Genomic DNA, 26,737 nt, shown 5'->3' with positions numbered 1-26,737 from the left:
CAACGACAGAAATGCGCCTGGATTCTTCATAGAGCTGCTATCGCAATAATAACATAGTATCCAGCAACTGAAGCGTCCCGTCGCCCATTACTTTCCGCAAAAGAAGTAACAAAATCGAACTTTCACCATGCGAAAATTCGCTGCGCTGCAACAATGTCTTCCTTTTTTTTGTGTGGGCGGGGGGCGGCGAAATAGAATAACGCAAAGGAAAGCATGTTGGCTACAATCGAATGCCTACTTTGGGCACCTAGTGTGGCTACCGAAGGAATATCGAAGAAAACGTGTGACGCTTGGTCCACAGAAATTCATACGCATACTGCTCGGTATCCTACACCGGCGAGACAAAATTTTCCGGAGAGGTTGCGCTCAAGCGAATGCGTTGCAATACGTCGAGTCCCCGCAGTGCTGGCGGCGAGCGACTATGCATTGTTTCTTTTTCTCGTCTGCTAGCCAGAAAGCGTCCAAAACTCTGCCAGGCGAAAATGCAGTCGACCAGAGAAAACCGAACGCGCATCCAAGTGCGGCCCGCGGTTATCGATGCAGCACGAGAAAAACACATGCGCTCTGGCTGGATCGGCAGCCCGCGGGTTGCGAGAAAAAAAAGAAGAAGAAGAAATGAGAAAGAGGCTCAATATATTCTCGCGAATAAAAGTCTAGGTAGAAAAATGAATAAGAACTTAGTTACAATGGTGGCTTTAGTGTCTTAACATGGATGCTTTGGCGCAGGTGAAAAAAAAAAATGTTTATATTCTTTTCTGTGACCTGACGGCACAAATGAACCACCACAACGCTTTGTCTCATCGGACCTCGCTGCGTGCTTTGTCAACTTGTCTGATAGTATGTTGATTTGTGTTGCCTCGTTGTATGGCCCGATGTACGACTTTAGAAAAGTCGATGCACCTTTGGCGTCAAATGTTCACAACAGCATTAAACCCAAAAGTTCCGGAATTGAAAATCTAAAGCACGACTTTGAAAATGTCAATGGACCTTTCGCATCAAAATGTTATGAGAACTTTATACCCACAACGTTTCAGAATTGAAATCCAAGCGCTCTGTAGATTCCGCGACCTCCGCGAAATGCCGAGACGAGCCCGCTCGCCTTCAAGATGCCCTTGAAATGTTGTGCCCGGTGGGGCTCCTTGCGCTACGATATGTGACTCCCGATGCACGGGCGTTGCCCCGAAATCCATCCCATTTAGCAATGTTCGCGCTTAAATGACTTTTCGAGCGTGAATTAAGGACATTCTAGACAAAATCGAGCATGATTTCTGGCACCGGGTGTTGTTTCGGTCGGCGGCACATGACAGCATGAAAAAATTTCGGGGGGGGGGGCTGAAGCCCCATAAGCCCCCCCCCCCTGGCTACGCCCCTGCTTCAGCTGTCAAAAACCTCACGACACCATGCTCTTCAACTTTTGGAGCGTCCATTATTATACCACGCAACGATGTTCGACCAGCGTATGAGTACATTAAAGTACATTTATCCTCACATCTGCGTGTCACTTTTGTAAATGAGAGATCCTTGTCAATGAATGAATGAATGAATGAATGAATGAATGAATGAGTGAATGAATGAATGTTTATTTCGTCTTGAGTACAATTTCAAGAAAGGTGCAGGGGAAAAAGGCGCACAACGCCTGACAGGGGCCCCTGTACTCGCAATATACGCTTTTATTATACATTATTTAGTGGTAGCTCATTGGCAGTGAGCGGACACACATATCGTTACATATTTTACCACATTGTACACGAGTTTACACAAACTGAGAACAGAAATTACAAAATTATTGGGTTACAGTTTGTTTACTAATATAGACGGTGAAATAATAAAATGTTCCCCTTTTCCCCCCTCTTCCCCTTTCCTCTTCCGGTCCACAAACAATAAAGTACAGGTTATACGTGTAAATTACCATAGTACACTAAAGTGCAGCATATAACCATGAACATGTATGTATCCACGTAAAACAGAAAAAAGGAAAAAAGCGGGTTATAATATACTTATGTTGCAACAATCACTCTCTCAAACACTGTGTTAGTAAGAATTACTTCACATGGTTTTTGAAGGCGCTTCTAGTCATACTGAAATCAATGTTATCTTCTAGCTTATTTAGGATTGTTAGTACTTGGTACCTGGTTGTTTGTTTACCATAATTGATCGTTGTGTTTAGGGTCCGTTTTCTTTTCAGTCTCATATCGTAAGGAACTTCATTAATGTTTTTGTGTATATATAGTGCATTTTTATATATATACTGTAGTAGTTTAAAATCATACACGTTGTAAGCTTTAAGCATTCGGTATTTAAAAAATAATGGTCAAGTGCTTAGTTCATGACATGGTCCCTGATAGTTTTCATAAATGCACAATACTTTCTTTTGTAGAATAATAAGCCTGTTGTAGTTAGTTTTTGTTGTGGTACCCCATACCAATATGCCGTACGATAATCTGGAGTAGAACAGTGAAGTATTATAAGTTTTGTTTCAGCCAGATAGGTATTAAATGTGCAATTTTATACAAGCATCCAACAGATCGGGAGAGTTCGGTAGCTAAATTATTTATGTGTACATTCCATGAAAGGTGCTCTTGGAACCAAACACCAAGGAACTTTTACTCCTTAACCCTGGTTATCTGTTGCCCCTCAAAAGTTAAAACTATTTTCCTACTTAGTGGTTTATTAAGTGCACAAAATATTATGTACTTTGTTTTCACTGTGTTAGACTGCAGCCTATTTTGCCGGAGCCAGGCCGTGAGGGACGTAAGGTAGGAGTTGGCCCTTCTTTCTAAATCTGTTAGATCTGTAGACTTAAAAAAGATATTAGTGTCATCAGCATACATAATTGGTTCAGGAGAGTTGGGTATAGTTACAATGTCATTAATGTAAACAAGAAATAAAAACGGTCCTAATATTGACCCCTGTGGAACTCCTTGTGTTAACTTTAGCTGCGATGATGTGGTGTCTTTTATTTGCACGATTTGTTAGCGGTCAGTCAAGTAGTCTTTAGAGAGCTCTAGTACAACTCCCCACACGCCATATCTAGACAGTTTGTGCAGTAGGATATCATATTTTATTGAGTCAAATGCTTTCTTTAAGTCTAGAAATAAACCAAGTGTTAGCTTTTTACTATCACTGTTTGTAAGTATGCTATATTAAATACATCACAACGCTTCTTCACTTGATCTATTTTTTTGAAATCCATATTGGCTACTAGACAAGATGTTGTGTTTGTAAAAAAAAAAAAGAAATCAGCCTTTGGTTAATCACACTTTCAAAGATTTTGTACAAAATGGGGAGCACCGATATCGGTCGGTAATTTGATAAATTATTTCTATCACCTCCTTTAAATATAGCTCTTACTCGTGCAATCTTAAGTGTATGTGGGAAAACACCGGTTGTTAGCATGAGATTAATAATGTGAGCAATTGACCCTGAAACAAGGTGAGATATTTGTTTTAATTCTTTAGAGCCAATTTCGTCCATTCCAGGGGCGACATTACTTCTCAGCAGCATATATGGACGCTTCCACTTCGGTAGGAGATGCTGGTTGCATGAATATTGTTTGTTCTAACATGGGTATAGCTGTAATATTAGTCTCACAATCAGTGGCATTAGGCTCTTCATAACATCCTGTATTTATGAAATGGGACCATTCATTGAGTTAGCCAGATCCTCACCACAAGTAGTTCTACCATTTAGAGTCATTTCCTTTATATCGCCGAACTGTTTCTTTCTATTAGTTAATGCATTTACCATTTCCCACACCTTCTTAGAGTTGTCATAAATGTTCTCAAATTTTGCTGTGTAGTAATTATTTTTAGCTTTTCCTAAATCATTGTTCGAGAATTTCAGATTTTTTTGTATCGACAAAACACTTCCGGATCCCAGAAACAGGAATTCGTGGCATAATTTATTCTTATCCTTTAAACGTTGATATACACTTTTGTTTATCCAAGGTTCTTTGTATTTTTTATTTCTATGCACCACGATTTTCTTGAGTGGAAATGCTTTGTCAAAACAGCTATAGACCATGCGGAAAAACATGTCATATGCAATGCCGACATCGCTCGGCTCTAATACAACGCTCCAGTCATGCCCTTGAACTAAGTTAACGGATACCTCGCGTGAGCTATCATTTAAGTTTCGTAGAAATGATACCTGCTCATCAGCCTTACTTTCATATCGAGTAGTTAGTAGAAAGAGTGGCAGATGGTCACTAATATCGGAAGAAAAAACACCCGGTTTTATGTAATCTGCGCTGAGGTTTGTTATACAGACATCCAATAACGTAGCACTTTGTGTTGTGATTCTAGTGGGTATACCTGTATAATTTGGAGAGGCGTACGTTCACAACAGGGTCACAAATTCTCTAGAGTACGGGTCTGAGGATTTCAGGCCAATATTTATGTCGCCCATAATGACAAATGTGCCCCTACTGAAAGCATTGTCACATAACAGCATCTAAAAAAAAATGAAGAAAATTTTATTTTTTTGCTAGGGGTGGCCTATAGACAACTGCTGTTACTATCTTGCCAACGTCTAAGGCTAAACATTCTACATCGTCATTCATGTAGGATAGGTGAGGCAGCTTCTCACGTGTAAGCGTGTCCTTAAAGGGCCCCTGAAACGGTTCGGACAAATTTTGTAGGCGCGTAGGGTACAGCTTAAGTAGAACATTCGCACCACAATTTAAGTGAAGCGTTACGTATTAATGGAGCTGCAAGCGATTAGAAGTTACCCTCCTCCCTAGCTATGCTTTTCCTCCTCAACTCGCTCGCCGAGCGAGCGGCGCTAAGCTCCGCCTTCACTGGTTCAGCGTCACGATGCGACGTCACATCGCTCACTTCCGGTTGTTTAGGAGCACGCCCCCTCCCGCGCGAGACCTCTCCGCTAGCCGCTTGGCCGTCGACCGAGAGCTATCGAAGCAGCGTGCGTTGCGAGCATTCTGTCGTAGCGCCGAACGTGTCCGGTACTCCGCTAAAAACAGGCAAGCTGGTCATTTCGGCAAATGACTGGAGGCATAAACTCAAGCTGATGAAGGAACTTGAGCGTAGACGTACGTGAGCAGCCTGATCGGTCTGCACGGTCCAGACACTTGCTGGCGCAGCGCTTAACCAGTCAAACAAAGCGCTAATATTGCTCTAACCAAGTGTAAAGCATTTTAAACATTTATAAATCAACGTGTTGATGATTACACTCCTGCGAAAAATACACACCAGCAGCAAAGAATACACTTCGTTGCTGCTACTGTGTATGGTTGAGCTCTGTGCCACCAGGTGGCTGCACCGTGCAGACCGTTCACATTTGCCCTTCTGCTCATCTCGTGGCTCATCCCGGCACAGTCAAGCGGCCAGACCCTGTCCCCTTGCGCTTGCGTTTGCCCTAATACTCGACTCGCGGTTTGCAGTCCACAAGGCAACAAAGTCGAATCATAGTGCTCGCGAAAAGACTGAGACCGACTCTGACCGCGGAGCTCTCGTCAAAATGGAGTATGTTGTAACACAAGCAGACGACACTTGCTGTGTGCCGGAAGTGCTGAAGTGTACTAAAAAACGATTCTTGTGTATTCTCTTTAAGTTATTTTCTTTTTACAAAAACAAACTAACTAACATTCCAACTATTACGAGCATCATTTGTTCACCATAAAGTTGGAAAAATTATCGACCACGCGCCCTGGTCAGCCAATCAGATAGCTCGCCCATGTGACGTAATATGGGTTATTTGCATCATATGGGTAGGGGCGGCTTATAATTCCGCCGAGCAGTGCGCTGCGATCGGCAGCGATGTGTATTTTTAAAACCTTATAATAAATTACACGCTTTACGCAGAGCACTTAGATGCAGCAATTAATGATCAGAAGAACCTACTCTCACGACTCAGTACGTTTGTAGAAAATCGCCAAAATCGTTTCAGGGTCCCTTTAAAATATATAGCAAGGCCCCTTCCCTTCCTTCCGCTATGGCACAAATGCTCAGAATGGTACCCAGGTAGACACGGTACTTCATTTCTGTGAATTCAAATCTGTGAGAACATTATCACGTCAAGTGATACAGTACAGGAGCCTAGAAAGTGGGTAATGTCATCAACTTTATTGCTGATGCTTCTGCTATTGACATGCCGAAAGCAAAAATTATTTTTGGAGAGAGAGAAGTTAGAATTAAAAGCATCAATCGTGTAATAATTTATCTCAACTTCTAGCACGCCCATGACAAAATGAGGGCCAAAGATGTTCAGAAGACGCTACGCTCGAAAGTAAGCCACTATGAATGCACAGCTGTATCAGCACATATCTTACTCAGATCTGCTTGTGTGGCGACACGGATTACAGGCGAGCCTTCTTCTTTTCTTGCCAAAATTTTCCTGCCATTTGTCCAGACAAATTCCAGTTTGCAGCTTTCTTTTTTTGGATTGCGGCTGAAAGCATTGCCTTATTAGCTTGCATGAGATTTTCGTTTACGTAAACAGGCATCTTCACCTTACTTCCAAGCACTGAACTGTCTATCCTTTGTTTTCTGCATTTATACAAGAACGTGTTGCGTTTGCTCCGTCGCAGAAAACAAGCAATAATGCTCTGCACACCCGGCTGCAAGCCACGTGACACGTATCAAGATCGGCTTCTTCAACAATCTCACCCACGCTTTTCCCAATTTTGTTTTATTGTGTTCACCGGATCCTCTCCCGCCAGTGCTCCTTTTATTTCTACATTATTGAGGCGCTGGCATTGCTCCGATTCTTCACACTTCTGAACGAGCCTTTCGTTTTCCGCTTTCAGTGCTTTATTCTGGTTTACAATGTCATGCATTTCCTTCCTGAGCTGTTTTATGTCATCTGCTATGCCTTTTACGTCATTGCAAATGTCCGTACGGAAGGATACGCTGTCCTTCAGTTCCATCATATCTGATCTGTAGTCTAGCTTAAAAATTCCCGGAGGTCTTTTATATCCAATGCATCTTTTTCAATATCGCCACCGGCGTCTTTTGCAACTCCCTTTGCCATCACAAACACTTTTACAAACACTTTGCGCTAAGTTCTGTTTATGTGCTCGCATGCCTCGCAGATATTTAACAAAACCATTATTGCGCAGGGTGGTTTGGCTCACTTTCATTTGACTTGCCCTCGTGCATTAGAAATGCAAAGACACAATGGAATATACAAATGCGAATACACAGCTTGATAAAGGGCATAAAAGTGTCACTGGAAACAAAGTTCGCTGCACGTATACAAAAAACATCGCAACAAGATATTTAAATATACGTACAAGTATCCAATAAATCTACGTATCTAAGAAAAAGTAACCGTATATAATGCGTCAAGCAAGGCAAATAAACATGTTACGTAATCACAGATCACAGAATCCTAAGGTCCGCACCCCCCCTCCCTCCACTCCCCCTGATGTATCGCGCGCGAAGGAAAGCGGCGCGCTTCCTCCCCGCTTTTCTCACTTCGCACACAAGACTGAGCCACCATGGTCGACTCACCCACTCCTCCTCCATCCCCCCCCCTCCTACGCTTTTACTCATACATACAGCATGCGGCGCGCGGCACGTCATCGCATAGGTTTTTTCGCATAGGGCTCCCTGCAATGGTCAGGCGGCGCGTCGATCGGCTCAGCCGCCAGCGTCACCGTGTCAGTTGCGCGAAACACCGAGGCGGCCACTGCTGCGGAGGCATGCTTTTGCAGCGCTCGTTTGAGACCTTTCGGACGTTCTAAATTCCGGTTTTAAGGCAATCGAAAACGTCGAGGCCCATTTTCGGCCACCGACGCTTGAGAAAGGACATCAAATTTACGACTACAAACACGTATACCGTGTCAAAGAAGTAAACAGCACGGACACCACAGTGAGGTGCTTAAATTAAATTGTGGTGTTTTAGGTGCCAAAACCACGATCTGATTAGGAGGCACGCCGTGGTGGGAGACTCCTGATTAATTTAGACCGCCTTGGGTTCTTTAACGTCGACCTATATCTAATTACACTGGCGTTTTGGTATTTCGACCCCATCGAAATTCGGCCGCCGTGGCCAGGATTTATTCCTGCGACCTCGCGCTCATCAGCCCAACACCGTAGCCACTAAGCAACCACCGCAAGTCGCGAAGTGTTTGTCACAACATAGTAAGTATGCTTACGACGTCGATCTCAAAGTGCGTTAACAAATCATTATTTCATGCCACTTAAATGAGCAAATACGGCCTTGGACGTCTTTGAACTGCCATTTGTCGCTTCCTTACTTGGAGCGTGCCTTGCACTCACGTTGTAGAGGTTTTGGCGAATTGGCGGGTAAGTGCTTTTTTATCCGTTGACAAAGTGCCTCGAGCATATTCTGGTATTGTCGTTCGGGCTCGAATGTGAGAGGGCATTACCGCTGAAGCATCATATAGAGAGCAATCAGCACAATGCGTTGGCGGGCTAGTTGGTGCGAATCCATGAATACTTTGTTTAGCGCAAAACGACACACACAAGAAAGACGACCGGACAAGGCGCTACTCTCAACTTGAGAGTAGCGCCTTGTCCTGTCGCCCCTCACAACCAGTTGAGAGTAGCGCCTTGTCCTGTCGTCTTTCTTGTGTGTGTCGTTTTGCGCTAAACAAAGTATTCATGAGAGAGCAATCAACTAAGACTAAACAACGTAAAGACTGAACAAATATGCGCTTGTGTGCGCGAGGGAAATGCTAATTTTCGAACACTCGACGTGTTTTGCAGTGTACTCCAACCTTAGTTCTGTTGTTCTAAGCGCAAGAAAACATCGGCACGAATGATCTCGGTTCCAGCATTCGCGTCTTGATCTTCGCGCAGGAAGAAGCACAGCGCATACAAAGCTCCAGCACGGAGCGCTTACGAAGCTATATTTGACACCTAACAACCACTGTGTGTTTGTTTTGGAGCAAGACGAGCTAAACAACTATCAAAACTGATTTGCAACAGCCGGAATCAGTTCAAGCGTTCTTATGCAGTTAACAATTTATTGTGTGTTTTTACAGATGCCGCTGCTGGCTGTTTTTCATTTTTTTCTTGTTTCTGCACTTACGTCTTAGTTCGTTTAACAGAAATTCGCAAGACCGACCCGAACCGCGACGATCCACTCCAGCCGCCGGGTTGCTTCCCTCAGTTTTGAAGGGTAATTAAGCGGTACAATTTGATGCCGACATCCCCTTCACAATTGTGACAGTCCTTAACGCAGCAGTATGTGCGCGTGTTCTTTATGTTCACACTTCTCACGAAGGAGCTGCCAAGAGGCTGCGGGGGACCCATTGGAAAATTGGAAAAGCAAGCTTGCGGGCCTGCGCGCACCACGGACAATGGTGAAATGACGGTGAGGGCTGTTAAGAACGGCCAGCTATAGTGAAAGTTTTGTCAACCAGTTGCGACTGTGGAGGCAACATCCCGGGAGCAACGCAACCTCTAGCCACTGCGTGACTAAGTCGACTTTGTGTCATGAACAATACGCGCATCCTCCACTCTCCGTCCCTTAAGCTAGGATGCGTTCGACGAAGCAGTACGCTCAAGTAAAACTCTTGCTTGGGCTAGTTGGTTCATGCTTGAAGTAGCAAAGGCAAGGCGCAGAAGACCAGGACTCAAGAAGAACACAAGCGACAGGACCGGCGCCACTCATAACCAAGTTTATTTTCGCAACAAGCCTGCCTTATGTAGGTCATTCACGCCAAGTCACGCACAAAACTTTAGAAGTAAAAAACATCAATCTATCGACCATTCAGGAATGTTATCTCGCACAGCTATCGAATGAGCAAACAAGAACCAAGCTCTGTTGCGGTAATTCCGTACCTTAATAAGGTATCGCACAACATTAAGAAAGTGGCAAGTAGGCATAACGTTCAGGTTGTTTTCTCGGTGCCTTGCAAGCTGTCTAAGCTTTGTGCCATGAACGGAGAGAAACGCGCGGTTTGTTCAATCCAGCATCAGAAGTTCACTGAATACAGGACACGTGTAGTCTACCAAATCCCCCTAAGCTGTGGTCGCAGCTATATCGGACCAACAGGTCGATGTTTTAATGAGCGTGCAATGGAACATTGTCGTAATCTGCACAACAAGGAAGGGAGTTTCCTTGCAGAGCATTGCAAGAGTGCTTTATTGCCGCCCACAAATTGACCAAACTAAATTTTTGAAGTATGGAAAAGACAGCTTTGAGCGGGAAATTGTGGAAGCCTTTTTCATCAAAAAAGAGGGAAACGCATGCGTCAGCAGGCTGTCCATTATGCTTAGTGACAAGGAGACGACTTTTTTAAAAGGTTTTATTTAGGCCTCTTGTTAGGGTGATTTCATTTGGCTTTACCGTCTGTCTTCCTTTTATTTAACTAGTTTTTATTTTGTTGACGATTTTCTAGTGGCTCTTAAGCTTTTGTTGCGTTTTTTTTGACGCAGACACTGTTCTTAGACCTTTATCGTTCATCACTTCTGTCCATTTCATTGTTTGTCACGTGGTTCTTTTTTTCGCGCGGTCACATGTTTTATCAATTTTTTAAGTGAGTGACTGTTAGAGATTTTAGTTTTGATGCAGACACTGTACTTGGACGCATTTTTCATGTTATTTCCGTGTTATTCGTTGGTCGTTATTCCCATAGTCATGCGGGTTTTATCACTGACTGGGCCTTAGGCGTTTGAAGTGTGTTATGTTCTGGATAGATTGGTTGGTAGTGAAGTGTAGACGGTACTTCTTATGTCTGGTTTTTTGTCCCCGTTGGCTTGGAAAAAGACTATTGTTATGTTGGTGCGTGGGTCATATCGCGAGGCACCATCGCGACAAGGCGTTATTGCCGTCACGAAACAAACACAGAACAGTGGGAACTTGATAACTGCTACAATATATACATTCTTGAGGCCGGGAGAAGGCGCTCTTCAACACAGGGGTTAACTGATGCAGATACGTCATCCGCTGAACTCAGCGGCCAGAATCAGTACACAACACTCCTTCCCCCTTAGTAGGTACTCAACAGTCAGCCAATGCCAGCACAAAGTCCCGAAGATGTTGTGGTGTCTTCCGGGAACGCTGCGAACGGCGTGGGCCCGGCAATTCTACACTTTGCTCTGTTGGTGCTGGCTGAGGTGCTGCTATGTCGTCCGAAGGAAGCACGACTGTTGGTTGCGCCTTGGGAGGTAGCATGGCTGTCGGGTGCTCCTCGGTTTCACTGGGATCTGGTGTCTTGCTGCTGCTCATTCCGCCAGGTGAAGGGCTTGACGAAGGCTGAACCTCAGGCTGTCCTTCAGGTACAGTTTCCGCTAACCTCATGGGAATGCTGCTCCGCCGACGAAGCTGGTCCACGTGCCGGCGACACACACGACCATCCGGAAGAGCAACCTCATAAGAGATCGGGCCAGTTGCTCTGGAAATCACAGCAGATACCCATGGTGGGCCCTGGCCGTAGTTACGTGCAAATACAGGGTCGTCGGGCTGGAATATGCGTGATGTCGGCAGAACTTCTGCCAACCGGGAGGACTTGTCAGGGGCCCGGTCTGGATGCAGCCGATCCAGCATGGTAGACAGTCGGCGGCCCATCAACAACTCGCACGGGGCGCGCCCCGTGACTGTGTGCGGAGTTACATGCTGCTGTAGAGTGAAGTCTACCAAGCGCTTTGCCCAGCTTCCTCGGATTATTCGAGCTAATGCCTCTTTGGTGGTCCGTACCATCCTTTCGGCCTGCCCGTTCGTGGATGGATGGAACGGTGCAGATGTCACTTGGTGGATGAGGTTGGCATCCAGGAACCCTCGAAATTCTGTGGATGTGAATTGCGGGCCGCTGTCTGAAACAAGGGTATCTGGCAGGCCATGAGTTGCGAACAATCTTTGTAAGTAGTGATTACAGCACTCGATGTCATTGACGACATTAGTATGACCTCCAGCCATTTGGAATAAGAGTCCACCACAATCAAGAAGGTCTGTCCTTGGAAGGGACCAGCGAAATCAATGTGCAGGCGTGACCATGGTGTCCGGGTCGTCTCCCATGGGTGCACAGGTGCCCGAGACATCTCGGGCCGTGTTTCCTGGCAAGGAAAACACCGCCGGACCCATTCCTCAATGGCCGCATCCATGCCGGGCCACCATACATAACTGCGGGCAAGCGCTTTCATTCTGACGATGCCAGGGTGTCCGACATGCAGAGCTTCGAGGACCCGGAAACGCAACTTCTGTGGAATCACCACACGGTCACCCCACAGTAAGCATCCCTTGTGGGCGGACAGTTCATGTTGCCTGGACATGAAAGGTGTGAACTCGGAACTCGGAGCGCACCTTGGCCACCCCTTCCACACCCAGTTGAGGACACGGGAGAGGATAGCAGCCTTGGCGGAGTACTTAGCTACATCGTCTGCATGGACTGGAGATTCTGGAAGTACGTCCAGAAGCATGACGACCTCTGCTGGCGAAGGGTCATCCTGGCACTGGTCCGCTTGAGGCAGTCTGCTGAGACCATCTGCGTGGCCTAACTGTTTTCCTGGTCGGTGGTGGAGAGTATGCTGGTACCCATTAAGAAAAATGGACCAACGCAACATTCGTGGTGAAAGCATCTGTGGCGTTTGCCGGTCTGATGTGAAGAGCCCCAGGAGCGGCTTGTGGTCTGTATGGATCTCAAATGGGCGGCCGAATACGTAGTCATGGAACTCCTTTACTCCGGCAACCACAGCGAGTGCCTCCTTATCAATCTGGGCGTAATTACGCTCCGTAGAGGACAAGGTTCTTGAATAAAAAGCGATTGGTGCTTCCGTGTCATCCGGCATTCTGTGACTCAACACTGCTCCTATTCCGTACGGGGACGCATCGCATGCAAGGATCACCGGCTTCTTCTCGTCGAAGTGTGTCAGCACCTGGTTGGATACCAGTAGCTTCTTCACATTGTCGAACGCAGTTTGTTGTAGGTTTCCCCACAGCCAGGGGACCTTCTTGTCCAACAAACGGTGCAGGGGTTCAGCTACAGTGGCCTTGTGTGGAAGGAATGCATGATAGAAATTGAGAAGACCCAGGAAGGCCTGCAGCTCGGCTCTGTTCAACGGCCGCGGTGCATTAAGGATGGCTTGCGTCTTGGCCAGTGTGGGGTGGATTCCCTCAGCATCGACTCGGAAACCCAAAAATTCCACTTGAGTCACTCCTAGCTGGCATTTCTCCTTCTTGACCTTAAGCCCTGCATCTTGGAACCGCTGAAGGACCTCTCGAAGGCGACTAAGTAGTTCTTGGTGCGATGCACCTGAAATGAGGACATCAAAATATGGAATGACGCCTGGTAGTCCGCGCAATAGGTTCTCCATTAAACTCTGAAAGATGCCAGGTGCGACGCTGACACCGAACTGTAATCGTCGAACGCGGAAAGCACCCCGATGCGTCACAATGGTCTGCGCCTCTGCAGATTCATCAGTCACTAGGAGCTGTTGGTAGGCCTGTGCTAAGTCTAGCTTCGCAAAGACAGTTCCACCAGAGAGGGATGCCAGCAGGTGGTTGACAGCTGGTACCGGATACGAGTGCTGCTGCAAGGCTTTGTTGATGGTGCACTTGTAGTCTGCACAGATGCGGACGTCCCCATTTGCCTTCAGTGGCGTAACAATAGGGGTTTCCCAACGAGCGTGGTCAACCGGCTCTAGGATTCCTTGTGTTATCAGCTTGTCTAGTTCGGCGTCGATTTTCGGTCGCAGTGCGAAAGGAACCCTTCTTGCTTTCAAGCGGATAGGCACAACCTCAGGGTCAAGTGCAAACTGAACGGGCGGTCCCTTGTAGCAGCCCAGCGTCCCGTCGAACACAGAGGCAAAATCTCGGAATATGCTATCAAGTGAGGATGGTTGCTGATCGATGCGTTGCACTCCCGTGATATTCATACCGAGTGCCGGAAACCAATCCAGCCCGAGAAGACTTGGGCGCTCGCCCTTGACAATGACCAGGCGCAATGGGCCGTCAAAATCTTTGAACTGCACTCGGACGGTACCAACTCCTCGTACAGCGATACGGTTTGCTTGATAGTCCCTCATGACAACATCAAGTGGCTGTAGGTTTCTGACACGCCCCCTTGGAAAAATGCGTCTGGCTGTGGCGTCGGAGATAATGGAAAAAGTTGATCCCGAATCCACCTCCATCTGACACTGTGTGCCTTCGATTTTTACACTCACATGTATCTTCCTCTTGGCGGGTTTAGACACTTCGTTGATAGCAGTAACTGCCAAGTCGTCGCAATATGAAATGTTTGTGCGAAGAGCGGTCTTGAATTGTTGCATCCGGGCTTGATCTTTGGCATTTCGACGTGGGCTAAGCTGCCTCCGGGACCGGCAGACCTTAGCAATATGACCGGTTTTTCCACATTCCCTGCACTGGGCACCACGGAACCGACACAGGCGGCGTTCTTGCGAGCCTCCACAGCTGGCGCAGGGGCCGCCCACCAATCTCTCGGTGTCCCGTCGCTGAGTGAGGCTCGCACGTAACCGAAGAACACCCTCGGAGATGTCTTGCTCGCCATCATCGCCCGTCGTCGTCCCTTGATGCACGGGCTCGAAACGTGGCGCGTTGGTGGTTTGAAACGAGGCTAGGCTGGCTTCCCGGGCAATGGCCTCAGCGGCGACTGCTTCCTCGACAGCACTAGTGAGAGACCTCTTTTTTCGCCAGTAGTCGCCGCTTCACCGTGTCGTTCTGCAGTCCGAACACGAATCGATCCCGTAGCACGGTGTCAAGGTCGTTGAAGTTGCAGTGCTGTGCCATCGTTCGAAGAGCAGTGAGGTAGGCGGCGGCAGACTCACTTGGTGCCTGGTCGCGGCGATGGAATTCGTATCGTCTGGCAAGCTCCAGTGGTTTCGGCGCTAGGTGGTCACGCAGAACGGCGAGGATTGTTTCGAACGGTGTATCCTTCAGCTGGGCCGGTGCTACGAGCGCCCTGGTTAATTGAAAAGTGGCGGGACCGCAGCGGCTGAGGAATATCGATCTCTTCTTGCTGGCGTCCGTAACGTCCTGCGCCTCGAGGAAGAACTGGAAACGTTCTGCATAGTCCTCCCACTCTTCAGGGTGGGTGATGTCGAAAGGCTCGAGCCCCTCCGTTGTGGTGGCCGTCATTGTGAACGAGTACGGACAGGAGCTAGCTTCCTATTGCAGCGGTCTCATTCAGTCCCACCCTCGTCGCCAGTGTTATGTTGCTGCGTGGGTCGTATCGCGAGGCACCATCGCGACAAGGCGTATCGGCAATAACCTTTTATAGCCGTCACGAAACAAACACAGAACAGTGGGAACTTGATAACTACTACAATATATACATTCTTGAGGCCGGGAGAGGGCGCTCTTCAACACAGGGGTCAACTGATGCAGATACGTCATCCGCTGAACTCAGCGGCCAGAATCAGTACACAACAACTATACTAGATCAATTGCCTCCGGTGCTGATCCACGTGTGGTTCTTCTTTGCTCATTCGATAATATGTGCCAGATAACATTCCTGAATGGTCGATAGATTGCTGTTTTTTTACTTCTGAAGTTTTGTGCGTGACTCGGCGTGAATGACCTACATAAGGCAGGCTGGTTGCGAAAATAAACTTCGTTGTGAGTGGCGCCGGTCCTGTCGCTTGTGTTCTTCTTCCTAAGTCCTGGTCTTCTGCGCCTTGCCTTTACTACTTCAAGACGAAGCAGGCTTTGTGCTGAAACCGTCACCGTTGCGCTCTAGCCTCTTCGCCGTTGTGACTGAAGGAGTTCGACGAAGCAGGCTTTGTGCGCAACAGCACAACGCCGACCTGATCTGCTACGGGTGGGGGAGTTGACGCGGGAACGCCGACGCAGGCTTCTTCCCACGCACCGACCAAGACGCAAGACAACGCGCTACCCGGAACGGCTCCGAGTTCTACGAAGCCCCTGTGACGTCGGCTCCGGACCATCGCACCTGTGTGCATGCGTGTGTGCGTGCAACCCGTCCCAGAGACAGGCGGCCTGTTTAAAATGATTAAACGAACGTTCGCGTTACCTTGTATCGGGAGAGGACCGAGTGTTTAAAAACCGCTGTTGTGAGGCTGCTCAGGACACTCTCTCTCAAGCAGTCGGGTTAGACTGATGTACTTTCTCAAACAGTCGTGTTAGACTGATATAAATACTGTAAATAAACCCTTAATCCTTATTCTCGATGAGAAGCAGTCCTTCCCTTCATCAACGTCCTCAGCGTGGATAAGTTGGACGATGGCATGGGCCAGCTATCTTCTAATTTATGCCGGACTCCAATCTTGACAACGGATCACGAACGACGGGATTGAGCCCCCAATCATAACAACTGGCTGACAGCGGTGAGATGGACTTCGCGACGTGGTGCTGTGACTGCGGTGAGTGCTTGGTTCTTGCTTTGACTCTCTAGGCTTCATCTTGTGGTTGTTCTGCTTAGAACAGTAGGGAAGCTAGATTGTTGAGTGTTAGCTAGGTAGTGTTTTCCTAGTTAGATTTAGCGAGAAGGATCAAGGCAGTAACGCAGCAATCATGGAATTAAGGAGACTGCTGAGAGACGAATTGTTGATTGTTGGTGAGGAACTGGGCCTAGATGTGCGCAAGGAAATGCTAAAATCGGAATTATTGCAGCTAATTTCCGAACATGCCAGTGAGGAAGAAATTGAAATGGGGTTGGAACTTCTGAAAAAAAAGAGAAGAACGGGACAGAGAGAGAGAGAGAGAGAGGAACGTGAGTTAGGAAAAATGCAACTTGAAGTTGAAAGCAAAGGTTTGGAATTTTCTCAAGGAAATGAAGGGGCTCTGGGACGATCAAGTGAGGCCGAATCATACCGCATGGACAAGCTGTTAAAGCCATCTGAGGTCGGGACCGACATAGGCTTGTTCCTAAGCAATTTTGAAAGGACTTGCGAGACGATGAACTTCGGCCCGAGTACATGGCCACAGCGGTTGCTGTCTATGTTGCCGTGTGAGGCGGCGGAAGTAATCGCCAGACTGAGTGCACAGGATGCATATGATTATGCAAAAGTTATAAGGCTAGTCTCCTGAAGAAATACCGCCTTTCAGCTGAAGCTTTTCGGCAAAGGTTTAGGAGCACAGGCAAGAACGATAGCGAGGGATATCCGGAGTTTGTATATAGATTAAAGGCAAACCTATAGTGGCTGAAAAGCGCGGAAGCGTACGACAGCAGAGACATGATCATAGAATGCATGTGTCTAGAGCAGTTTTACAAAACCATCCCCCAAGCTGTGAAACTGTGGGTGCAAGACAGGGAATGTAAACACTGTGGAAAGGGCGGCTGAATTAGCCGAAGAGTACGCAACCCGTAGAAAGTTGAACGCCGAGGACGGAAATTGGGATGGTCGAAATGGACCGCGGAAAACATTTCCATTCAAAAAGGGTTCGCAGACTAGACGATCGGAGCCTGTAGACGTGGAGGAAAAGCCCGCAGAAAAGAGCGAGGAGAAACTTAACGGGGAAACCGCAAAAAAAGGAACAGAAAAGAAAATTCGAATCTTTTAGGCCGATCCACTGTTATAAATGCCACAAACTGGGACATATAGTCGTAAACTGCGGGAAGCCTAGCGTAGTTTTTTCCTACGTAGAGGAAAAAGACGAGAATATGGAACTTTTAAGCCCCTATCTTCACAATCTGCAAGTTAATGGCAAACCATGCCGAGTGCTAAGAGACAATGCCGCCACAATGGACATTGTCCATCCGTCTTACGTGATGGTAGATGACTTCACCGGAGAAGTAGCATGGATCAAACGGGTTGTAGAAGAAGACAGTGTATGTCTGCCCATGGCCAAAGTCAAAATCAGTGGAACATTTGGGGAGCTAGAAACTGAGGCTGCAGTTTCCAAATTTTTGTCACTTACATCTTTTCGAATCGTTCGAATCAGTTACTGCGTGACAAAGGGCTTAAACTGGGAGAGGGCGTAGTACAGGCATTGACGCGAGGCCAAGCTCGTAAAATCGCGTCGCTTTCGGCCGGAGATGCACAAGCTGCTCCAGCGGAAGTAGCAAAGGAGATAACTCCAATAACCGAATCCGAGCTAGGCTCGAGTGATGAAAAAACAGTTGAGGAAAGCCTGCCAGCTGACCAGTTCAAGGAGAGCGTAGCACTAGAGTGTCAAAGTTCAAGCCTGCAGGAAGATCAAGCTGACGCACTCACAAGGGAGACAGGGTCGTTATTATCACCGGCCTCAAAGAACTTTGATCAGCTCTTACGTGCGGATAGAGAGTCATTGGCAGCCGAGCAAAAGAATGATGAGAGCTTAGCTAAATTACATCACACAGCCAAAGAATGCATTGCTAGGCGCAACGGGACGATACATGAGAGAGGAGGATTGTTGTATCGGCACTACAGAGATCGAAAGGTTAGGAAAATAGATCAGTTACTCGTAGCTACTAAGTATAGGGAGGACCTTTTGAGTCTCTGTCATGGAAATGGGTGGTCCGGCTACCTAGGCATAAACAAATCAAAGGAAAGATTGCTTATGGAATACTACTGGCCTGGCTGTTTCAAAGACGTAGAAAACTTTGTAAGATCATGCGACGCCTGCCAGCACTCTGGTAAACCAGGAGAGACATGGAAAGCCCCACTAAAGGTAGTGCCCTTAATAAAAGAACCTTTCAGACGACTTGTAATAGACACGGTAGGGCCTCTTCCAAAAACAAAATCGGGCTACAGGTACTTGTTTACCATGCTGTGTCCGGCTACAAAGTTTCCAGAAGCAATCCCTCTGAAACAGCTCAGCTCCACCGAAGTATATAGACGCGCTTTTGACAGTGTTTGCACGAGTTGGGTTTCCAGCCGAAGTTCAGGCAGATCAAGGGTCAGTATTCACGAGCGCACTGACTTCCACATTCTTGCAAAAGTGCGGGGTAAAGTTAATACACAGTTCTGTCTATCACCCTCAGTCAAACAGTGTAGAGAGGTGGCATTCGGTGCTTAAGCGAGTTTAGCGTGCGCTCTGTTACGAGCACAAGGAGGACTGGGAGAACTGTGTGCGGGCAACTTTGTTCGCTTTGCGAACGGTTCCACATGAAGCGACAGGGTTCTCGCCAGCAGAACTAGTGTATGGGAGGACACTCCGTTCTCCACTAAGAATGTTAAGAGAGATGTAGGAGGAAAGAGGGGAGAGTCCAACAGTGGTTGAATACGTGCTAAATCTGCTGGAACGGCTAAGTACAACCCAAGAACTAGTCGAAAAGAACATAGGAGTAGCTCAAAAGAATGCCAAATTCTATTACGACAAAAAGGCGAGGCTTTGTACGTTTAATGCCGGAGACCCGGTAATGATCGTCAAACCTTCAAGAAAGAACAAGCTTGAAGTTCACTGGGACGGGCCCGTTAAAGTGTTGCAAAAACTTTCAGATACTAACTATGCTCTGAAAATGCCCGGTCGTAGGAAGCAGGTGAGATTATATCACTGCAATTTGATGAAGCCGTATATAGAGCGGAGCGGAGTCGTTAACTATACCGTCAAAGAGCAGGATGGCACTAGTACCAAGTTTAAGGAGTACAAGACGACCTCCAACTCTGAAACCGGCCTAGAAGAAGTAGTAGAACACTCGGTAAGCTCGCTCGCTCTAACACCCGAGCAGCTAGATGAGCTAAAAGGGGTGTTAGGGAAATCGACAGGTTCAATGATCGGCCGGGTAGAACCAAACTAATAACGCATGAAAAAAAGCTGACATCAACCGAACCAGTAAGATCAAAGCCTTACAGGGTGTCTCCGAGAAATAGCGAGATTATGGAGGCAGAGATACAGCGCATGCTAGAGTTGGGAGTTATCGAGCCCGCTGAGAGTTACAACACCCACCACTAATACTGGTAGAAACCCCTAACAAGGACCCTCGTCCGTGTGTGACTACAGGAAGGTAAATGCCATCACTAGGGATCAGCTGTACACGATACCCAACATTGAGGAACGAATTGAAAGTGTTAGCGCTGCTAAATACTATAGATCTCGTGCGGGGGTACTGGCAAGTTCCCCTTTGAGAAAGTGCCAGCCGCTATGCCGCATCCATCTCACCTGTATATAGGCACTTTTCGCCCTCTCGCACCCAGCTTCGGGCTGAATAACGCACCGTTTAGCTTCTCTAAATTAATGGATATTGTACTAAAAGACTTGCAGGAGTCTGCCTTGCCCTATCTGGATGATGTAGCAATTTTTTCGGACAGCCGGCAACAACACGTATCACACCTCAAACAGGTGTTCTCACGTTTGAGGGAAGCCGGCTTAACGATGAAAGCGGAAAAGTGTAGATTTGGTTGTTCACAGGTTACTTATCTGGTCCATGTTGTCGGTCAGGGCATGAGACGGCCGGCCGAGCTGAAAATATATAGCTACGATGGGACAATTTTCTCAGCCGCGCACGAAAACAGGCCTTCGTTCATTTTTGGGACTTGTGGGGCACTATCAACGGTACATTCCGAATTACTTGCAAATGGAAAGTCCATTAACGGACGCCCTCCGAAAGGAAGCACCGAGTAGCGTACACTGGGATAAAGACAAAGAGAACGGTTCCAAAGTTTGAAAACGCTATTGGTTTCTCGTCCTGTGCTTCGCGCGCCAGACTACACAAAGGAATTCATAGTTCAATGCGACGCAAGCGACAGAGGTATGGGCGTGGTACTTAGTCAGGTCGGCGACGATAACGAGGAGCATCCTATCCTCTATGCCAGCCGTAAACTAAATTTAAGAGAGGAAGCCTACAACGCTTCAGAGAGGGACTGCGCTTGTTTAGTTTGGGCCGCCCAGAAGTTGTCGTGTTACTTGTACGGAGTGAAGTTCATCTTCGAGACCGACCACTCTCCTCTGACCTGGCTCAATCAAATTTCACACAAAAATGGTCGCTTGCTCGGATGGAGCCTCATTCCCCAAGAGTACAACTTCTCCGTTAGATATAAAAAGGGAAAGTTGCATAGCAATGTGGATGGTTTGAGCAGTCTAATTTGAATTCTGCGTTTGAGGGTCCCGCCTAAATTTTAGGGTTACTAGTGTTAATTTTATTAAGCCAAGAAGGTCCCCTCTCATGTAGCAGGATTCCCTCCATGATTGCTGAATTTGTCAGCACGAAATTTCTTCAGAAATTGGCATAGCGAAATGCAGCCTTTTTTGTTTGTTCACTTATATATATATATATATATATATATATATTTAAAGCCTAGCGGGTCCAAAGTGAGGGCCAATGTCCGTCACTTCGGCGCAGAGCCGTGTTGTGAGGTTCATTTTGCAGTTGCCTGTCCTTGTTGGATGTTTTGGGGCGGTGACATTACACAAGTGGTCGCTGCGAGCCAAGCCATCACCCCCTGGCCACCAGCCGTTCTCTTCCTGCTCAGCGGTTATCTGCGCTAGACAGTCGAGATTTCCCGGGCCATGGAGGCGCTGTTAAGAACGGCCAGCTGTAGTGCAAGTTTTGCCAACCAGTTGCGACTGTAGAGGCAACATCCCGGGAGCATCGCCGACAACCTCTAGCCACGGCGTGACTGAGTCGACTTTGTGTCATGAACAATACGCGCATCCTCCACTCTCCGTCGCTTCAGCTAGGATGCGTTCGACGAAGCAGGCTTTGTGCTGATACCGTCACCGTTGCGCTCTAGCCTCTTCGCCGTTGTGACTGAAGGAGTTCGACGAAGCAGGCTTTGTGCGCAACAGCACAACGCCGACCTGATCTGCTACGGGTGGGGGAGTTGACGCGGGAATGCCGACGCAGGCTTCTTCCCACGCACCGACCAAGACGCAAGACAACGCGCTACCTGGAACGGCTCCGAGTTCTACGAAGCCTCTGTGACGTCGGCTCCGGACCATCGCACCTGTGTGCATGCGTGTGTGCGTGCAACCCGTCCCAGAGACAGGCGGCCTGTTTAAAATGACTAAACGAACGTTCGCGTTACCTTGTATCGGGAGATGACCGAGTGTTTAAAAACCGCTGTTGTGCGGCTCCTCAGGACATTCTCTCTCAAGCAGTCAGGTTAGACTGATGTACTTTCTCAAACAGTCGTGTTAGACTGATATAAATACTGTAAATAAACCCTTAATCCTCGTTCTCGATGAGAAGCAGTCCTTCCCTTCATCAACGTCCTCAGCATGGATAAGTTGGACGATGGCATGGGCCAAATACCTTCTAATTCATGCCCGACTCCAATCTTGACAACGGATCACGAGCGACGGGATTGAACCCCCAATCATAACAGGGCCTACCCGCGGGTGCTCACCGCCGCTGCCAGGTGGCGCGGCATGTACAGGCAAACTAGAGTTACTGTATATGCTACCAAAAGTAGCATATACAGGTATATGCTACCTTTGGTAGCATATACAGTAACTCTAAGTCAAACTGCATTGCAGGGTGGAACATGATGGCGACGGCGAAGGCAGGATCGAGTACGCATGGAATGTCCATATAATTGCTCTCGCAGTAATATAATACGGGTATCTGGCAACTGAAGCGTCCCGTGGGCCAATACTTTGCGCAGCAGTAACAAAATAGAACTTTCACCATGCGATAATCCGTTGCGTGCAACTATGTCTTTCTTTTGTGGTGCGGAAGCACCGACATGAAAGAAAGAACGGTAAGGAAAGCATGTTGGCCACAATCAAATGCCCACTTTGGGCGCTTCTAATGTGGCAACCGAAAGAATATCGACGAAAAGATGATACGCTTGGTCCACAGCGGAGCATACACATACTGCTCGGTATCCTACAGCGGCGAGACAAGACTTTCCGGAGAGGTTGCGCTCAAGCGAACGTGTTGCAATCCGTCGAGTCCCCGCACTGATGCCAGCGAGCGACCATTGCTTCTTTTTATCGTGTGCTAGCCAGAAAGCGTCTAAAACTCTGCCAAACGAAAATCCACTCGGCCAGAGAAAAACGAACGCGCACCGAAGTGTGCCGCGCAGAGGTTGGGACAACACGAGAAAAACCCATGCGCTCTGGCTGGCTCTGGCAGCCCGCGGGTAGCGAGAACAAGAAAAGTGAAAAGGATCGATGTGTCCTCGCGAATAAGAGTCAAAGAAGAAAAATAAATAACAACGTAGTTACCTTTGCTGGCTTTATTGTCTCAACATGGATGCTTTGGTGCAGATAAAAAAAAAATGTTGATATTATTTTCTGTGACATGACGGCACAAATGAACCACCACAACACTCCGTCTCATCGGACCTCACTGCGTGCTTTGTCAGCTTGTCTGACAGTGTGTTGATTTGGCTTGTCTCGTTGTAAAGTGCGATGTACGACTTTTGAAAAGTCAATGCACCTTATAACGACATTAACTCACGAAGTTCCGGCATCGAAGATCTAAAGCACGAGTTTGGAAATGTCACTGCACTTTCCGCATCAAAAGTTTTTGATAAATTTATATCCATAAAGTTTTGGAATTGAAATCCATGCGCTCCGTAGATTGCGTGGCCTCTGGGAAATGCCGCGATGAGCCCGCTCGCCATCAAAACGCCCTTGAAACTTTGTGCTAGGATGGGGCTTCTCGCGTGGTGCAACTCCCGGTGCATGGGCGTTGCCGCGATATCCGGCCCGAATTCGCAATGTTCGCGCTAAAATGTCTTTTGGAGTGTGAAATAGACATTCTACACAAAATGCAAAATGATTTCCGGCGCCGGGGGTTGTTTTAGTCGGCGGTGCATGACAGCCCGAAAAAATTTCGAGAGGAGAACTGAAGTCCCATAAGCCCCCCCCTCGGGTACGCCCCTGATGACCGCGGAAACTCGCTGTCGAAATGCTGGAGTGAGGAAGCGCAGCAGCAGCAGCGAGCGGATTGACCGTCGGGGTGCGTCTCGCATCAACATGAACGATAAGCTGCGAAAACACAGCGCGCGGCGGTCTCTACCCGTCGCGGATGGCCTTCAAGGGGCGGTGGCGCGCGCGGCCGGCCGCAGTAGGACTGCCTCCCCCCGAGGCCTTGGTTTGAAGTTTATTCTGATAAGCGGCATATACAAAAGTGGGTATGATACTGTACAGAAGGAAAAAAAAAAACCGTGGCAACACTGTCGGGGGACCTCCAATGTAGGGCCCGCGACGGAAGACGGCGCGCTGCCTCCCCATTTCCTCTTGCGTGCGCGAGATTGAGCCGCGATTGCTGGCTCCCTTCGCATGCTTTCACTTGCACATACAGAACGCGGCGCTCGGCGACGATTTTTAATGCCCTTGGATATCGCTCTTGGATTTCATCGTCACGGCGACGTCACCGTGACGTTTTATTGATTAGAGATGAGCATTTTATTGCGATAGCTATAAAACGCCCATATATCCCCGTGTAGTATGGGTTAACAAAGAAGATCCACACACCGGCTGAGACGGGACCCCCCCCCCCAAAAAAAAAAAACAGAGAAAGAAACCCTAGAAAGTTCAGTGTAGCCCGATCGAAAGACGGGTTGTGTAAGAAAAGTGCGCGCTTTTATTTCAGTTTCAGTTTATTATTCTTCAAATACAATGAAAGGGTAAGAGGCAATAAACAGACGAGGGTCCCAAAGTGAAAGACTGCAAGGGGATCCTCGGTTAATAATAACAATGGAGAGACTTCATTTATTGGTTTCCGGCACATCAGGGTCAGATAAAGGGTGCTGCTCCCAACCTCAACGAGTCGGCTCACGGGGCTACGCGTGAACTTGCCCACCGCGCTACCCTCGACCAATCGGAAGCCGACTCCCCAGAGAACAGGGACACGCCCTCCACCTACAACGAGATTACTAAACACTACTATCTCAGCCGTAGAACCCATTTCGTTCCTCATCCGCGCCTCAATAGAGCTCAAGCATTAACGCTGCGTCTACTACAAACGAATACCTATCCGAATCCGTCTCTCTTAAATAAAATCTATCCGGGTACTTACACCAGCGTTACCTGCCACGATTGTGGAGATATAGCCACGTTAGACCATATGCTTCAGCTCGTCCCCGAAATTTTTTCGTGCTGTCATGCGCCGCTGAACGAAACAACCTGCGACGACGGCAATCATGCTGGATTTTGTCCAGAATGTCCTTTTCATGCTCGAAAACACATACCAGCCCGAAAACTCGAAATAGGACTGTATTTTGCGGCAGCGCCTACGCACCGGGGATTACCTATCCTAACGCAAGGATCCCCATCCGAGCACAGTTTCAAGGGCGCTTCGATAGCGAGCTATAGCGAGCGGGCTCATCGCGCCATCTCGCGGAGGCCGCGCAATCTATGGAGCGTATGAATTCCAATTGTGAAACTTTATGGGTATAAAGTTCTCATGAACTTTTGATGTGAAAGGTGCAGTGGCATTTCCAATGTAGTGCTTTAGATTTTCAATTCCGGAACTTTGTGGGCTTAATGCTGTTATGAACATTTGATACCCGCCGTAGTTGCTCAGTGGCTATGGTGTTGGGCTGCTGAGCACGAGGTCGCGGGATTGAATTCCGGCCACGGCGGCCGCATTTCGAAGGGGATGAAATGCGAAAACACCCGTGTACTTAGATTTAGGTGCACGGTAAAGAACCCCAGGAGACCGAAATTTCCGGAGTCCTCCACTACGGTGTGCCTCATAATCAGAAAGTAGTTTTGGCACGTCAAACCCCATAATTAAAAAAATAATTTGACGCCAAAGGTGCATTGAGATTTCAAAAGTCGTACATCGCACTTTACAACGAGACAAGCCAAATCAACACACTATCAGACAAGCTGACAAAGCACGCAGTGAGGTCCGATGAGACAGAGTGTTGTGGTGGTTCATTTGTGCTGTCATGACACAGAAAATAATATCAACATTTTCTTTTATCTGCACCAAAGCATCCATGTTGAGACAATAAAGCCAGCAAAGGTAACTACGTTGTTATTTATTTTTCTTCTTTGACTCTTATTCGCGAGGACACATCGATCCTTTTCACTTTTCTTGTTCTCGCTACCCGCGGGCTGCCAGAGCCAGCCAGAGCGCATGCGTTTTTCTCGTGTTGTCCCAACCTCTGCGCAGCACACTTCGGTGCGCGGTCGTTTTTCTCTGGCCGAGTGGATTTTCGTTTGGCAGAGTTTTAGACGCTTTCTGGCTAGCATACGATAAAAAGAAGCAATGGTCGCTCGCTGGCATCAGTGCGGGGACTCGACGGATTGCAACACGCTCGCTTGAGCGCAACCTCTCCGGAAAGTCTTGTCTCGTCGCTGTAGGATACCGAGCAGTATGTGTATGCTCCTCTGTGGACCAAGCGTCTCACGTTGTCATCGATATTCTTTCGGTAGCCACATTATAGGTACTCAAGGTAGGCGTTCGATTGTGGCCAACATGCTTTCCTTTGCGTTTTTTTTCCATTTCTGTGCTCGCGCCCCACACACACACAAAAAGACATTGTTGCAGCGCAAGGGATTATCGCATGGTGAAATGTTTCCGGGATTGGGCCATATTTCTCATAGAGCCACACTATCGGTCCCGGTTTTAGGCGCATGCTGTGTGAACAGGCACATGTCGATTTATTTCGCCATTACGCGTTCATTTTACTTCTGCGTACATAGCTCTGCGCTACCTTCATGCATCTTTTTCGTTCCAAGTTTAATTTAGACGCCTATTTTCTTGTCCTGCGCGCACTAGAAGTCCTGAAATCATCCAACTATTTACAATATGACAATGGCCTGAAACTCAGACCCCACGAACCACAAATCAATCTGAAGTCGCCAAAAAAAGAAACCGTTGCCTTAAAAAAATCATAATAAAGAAAGATAAAAAAGCAGCAGAAGAAGGAACTCGTAAAATGAGCCGGTCTGAAATGCCGACCGACGTGCTGTGCAGTGAAGGCGAAGCAAAGAGATGCTTCGCGCAAGCTTGTGATTATACAGTTCAAACTTTTTTTGCACGCTTCAAACAAAATTTAATCTCTTA

The 26,737-nt window shown here is 47.6% G+C and overlaps 3 protein-coding genes across 3 annotated transcripts in view; all 3 read right to left on the bottom strand.

Moving 5' to 3' along the window:
- Positions 1–26,737, bottom strand: part of LOC135917063 (alpha-1,3-mannosyl-glycoprotein 2-beta-N-acetylglucosaminyltransferase-like) — a 174,836-nt gene that overhangs the window by 63,821 nt on the left and 84,278 nt on the right. The window lies entirely within an intron of this gene.
- Positions 10,933–11,478, bottom strand: LOC139059493 (uncharacterized). The gene has a single exon (XM_070537918.1). The coding sequence runs from the start codon at positions 11,476–11,478 to the stop codon at positions 10,933–10,935; it is 546 nt and encodes a 181-aa protein (XP_070394019.1).
- Positions 14,554–15,021, bottom strand: LOC139059491 (uncharacterized). Its single transcript, XM_070537917.1, has one exon. It carries the CDS (start codon positions 15,019–15,021, stop codon positions 14,554–14,556), a length of 468 nt encoding a protein of 155 aa, XP_070394018.1.

This window comes from Dermacentor albipictus, chromosome 4 (genome assembly GCF_038994185.2).
Source record: "Dermacentor albipictus isolate Rhodes 1998 colony chromosome 4, USDA_Dalb.pri_finalv2, whole genome shotgun sequence".
In the NCBI taxonomy this organism is placed as follows: Eukaryota; Metazoa; Arthropoda; class Arachnida; order Ixodida; family Ixodidae; genus Dermacentor; species Dermacentor albipictus.
The sequence above is the reverse complement of the archived record's forward strand: the minus strand, read 5'-3'. Positions and strand labels throughout refer to the sequence as shown.